Source organism: Bombus pascuorum, chromosome 16 (assembly GCF_905332965.1).
Source record: "Bombus pascuorum chromosome 16, iyBomPasc1.1, whole genome shotgun sequence".
Classification (NCBI taxonomy): domain Eukaryota; kingdom Metazoa; phylum Arthropoda; class Insecta; order Hymenoptera; family Apidae; genus Bombus; species Bombus pascuorum.
This window is the reverse complement of record NC_083503.1, coordinates 5,354,682-5,357,436: the sequence shown is the minus strand read 5'-3', so window position 1 is coordinate 5,357,436 and position 2,755 is coordinate 5,354,682. Positions and strand designations below refer to the sequence as shown.

The 2,755-nt window shown below is 33.2% G+C and overlaps 1 protein-coding gene across 1 annotated transcript; it reads right to left on the bottom strand.

Moving 5' to 3' along the window:
- Positions 1-766: 766 nt before the first annotated feature.
- Positions 767-1,881, bottom strand: LOC132915357 (E3 ubiquitin-protein ligase XIAP-like). Its single transcript, XM_060975160.1, has 3 exons — positions 1,240-1,881; positions 1,073-1,157; positions 767-957 (listed from the first exon to the last, which is right to left on the bottom strand). The coding sequence occupies exons 1-3, from the start codon at positions 1,879-1,881 to the stop codon at positions 767-769; spliced, it is 918 nt and encodes a 305-aa protein (XP_060831143.1).
- Between the last annotated feature and the right edge of the window lie 874 nt (positions 1,882-2,755).

The following is a 2,755-nucleotide window of genomic DNA, read 5'->3' as shown; positions in this document are numbered from 1 at the left end:
GTAAAATTGTTGTATTCTTGATATGTGATAATACTTTATTAATAAGTACACTTTTTTTTGCTTTAGGATCATGCGGAATTGAACGCACATTTAGACAATCACTCAATTCGCTATTCTTCATTTGATCTAACTGATTTATCTTTTCCATTGTCACCGCAATATTGTTTTGATACTATTTAGTAAATTATATAATAATTGTATGTAATTTTAACTTAATCATACAGAAATTAGAAACATAAATATGTGTATACTGGATAAAGATGAGCTACTGTCTTTATCAGATTTAGCCCTTGATAGTTTCTCCTTTAGCGTTAAATGTTTTTGTCTTTGATCTTTTTCTTGCGGTAGCTATTTTTAAATAGAGAAGATTACAAGCGAAGCATAAAGAATGAAAGTACAATAAGAGAAAAAGTAAGCTATGACTTTTATGATTAGAAATATATATGTATAATACAGTTTCATTTTACTAACAATAAGGGGAATAAAACAAGGAACAATTAGTTAGATTACTAAAAAATAAGTTAACTTTATTCAGGTAAGAGAAGATACATGACTCAGATTAATGTTTAATTAAGTAACAGTTAAAATAAAAGAAAAGTCAAAAATATACAGAAAAAACGTATAAGATTAGATTAATAATATGTTTCTATTTGCATATTATCACACATTTTAATATTACGTTTTAATGTTTTAATATTTGTTAAAAATTATTATTATTTGTACATAATTACATATATATATATATATATATATACAAGTGCATGCGTTAAGCAGAAGCTATACGAACTACAGCTTTAACTTCTTCCCGGCAAATTATGCATTTCAGAAAAGCAGGGGCGCAATAATTACATGTTGCGAGATGTCCGCAAGGTAGGAATGCAATTGTTGCTTCTCGTCTCATGCAAACTTTACACGATCGAGCATCCTCCAATTCCTGATTTTCTTGTTCCAGAGCAGCTAAAATAGTAAATAGTATATTTAAATATAATATATATTACAAATTTGTTATACGTATACGGATTTCATACAAATTAAAGAAAAAATGATCTGTGTTTTTATTTTCACTACTTACCACATTTCTCAACGAGAGTCATCTCGTCAGTTTCATTTTCATCATGGGATCTCTCATGATTGCCAACTGTAGTTTCTATTCGTGCCTGTAATAAATATAATGTACATAAGTATATATTGGAATTATTAATTATACATATGGTTCAGGGTGTAAGTTTTTCTACTTACTTCTGTAGGAGTTTCGTAGAAGTCTTGGCCTGTTACATTCTTAATATATTCCAAACCCCGTGCTTTGATTGTATAACAACATCCAGGAGACGAAATTGCATGTCGATTCCACGGATCTTCTCCTGGACTCCAATTGTCCATAGCAATTCCACAATGGTGACAGACAACCGTATCATTTACTCCGTTGAAGTAGAAGCCTGCATCGGCTAATTCTTCACTTTTTATATGTGTATTAGGCCATGTTGCGAATGTGCCTAATCTGGATTCGTAAGTATCATATTTCGAATTTGCTTCTTTGCTAACTGTTCTTGATCCCAAGCGGCTCTGTCTTTTCATTGGCACATTGCCGCAATTTTGATTGCGGACGAATCCGCACTCTGGTGAATATGCCTTGTGAATTTGCATGGGAGTATTAGGCTCTAAACGGTAATTTAACTTCACTTGACACACGAAACATTTGATTGTATTCGATGTGCCCGTATAAAAGAATCCTGCTGCTGCAAGGGGAATGGCAACATATACAGGCCAGTTTCGAAAAGTCAAGAGTCTTGCTGTTTCAAAACGAAGATCACATCGTTCTTGAATGCCACGCGACGTCGATGGAACCGACGACATTGGATTAATCGTTTGCATCGGCAACATTTCTGATACTGACGACGTCGTACGAATGAACCACACGAACTATTCCACTCTTACAGTAATACTGAACCTTGAATCTTAAACCTTGCTGCTAGGACGTGCCTATTTTATACAGTGATCCCTTCATCCCACTATAGGGCACTGTGCAAAGTGCGCAAGTTGTCGACCAATCAAATGTCACTGATGCTCCACCCCTTACCGTACCGCAATGTACCGTACTATAGTAGTAGTAGAAGAGTAGAAGGAAAATATCTGTGCTAAAAATTATTAATCATCGCGGAACATGATAAAATTATTTTTACAAATAAGTATACAATTTTTTCAACGTGTGAAACATCTCACACAGGGTTTCTGCAGGAAAATTCAACAGTTTGTAAGAATTTATTAATTTATTTTGAGATAAAGTTCTCTCGCGATGCGAATAATAAGACGCCGTAGCATTATGTTATATTATATTTTATCTATCATATCATGTCACTTGTCACTGTGCTAGACGACACCAAAACAGATCAACTTGAAAACCTTGCCAACGATATACACAAGATTGAAAACCACAATGAAAAAAACGAAATATTAGTCTCCCTAGTAATTGAAACTGAATCTACCATATCGGAACTCCATGTTATCATCGACGAAATTTTTAACACTGTCACGTTAGGAAAACAAGGAATCATAAATCCACAAGTTGTAGAACCTGAACAACTCTTAAAAACACTTGACCAAATAACGAGACAAAACATTATGACTAATCATATCGAACCTTCAGCTCAAAATTTTCAACTAATTCTAGATCTAAGTAAACTAAAAATATATATACAATAACTGTGCCGGTATTGGAAAAGAATGAATGGAAAATAACTAAAATTTATCCGATACC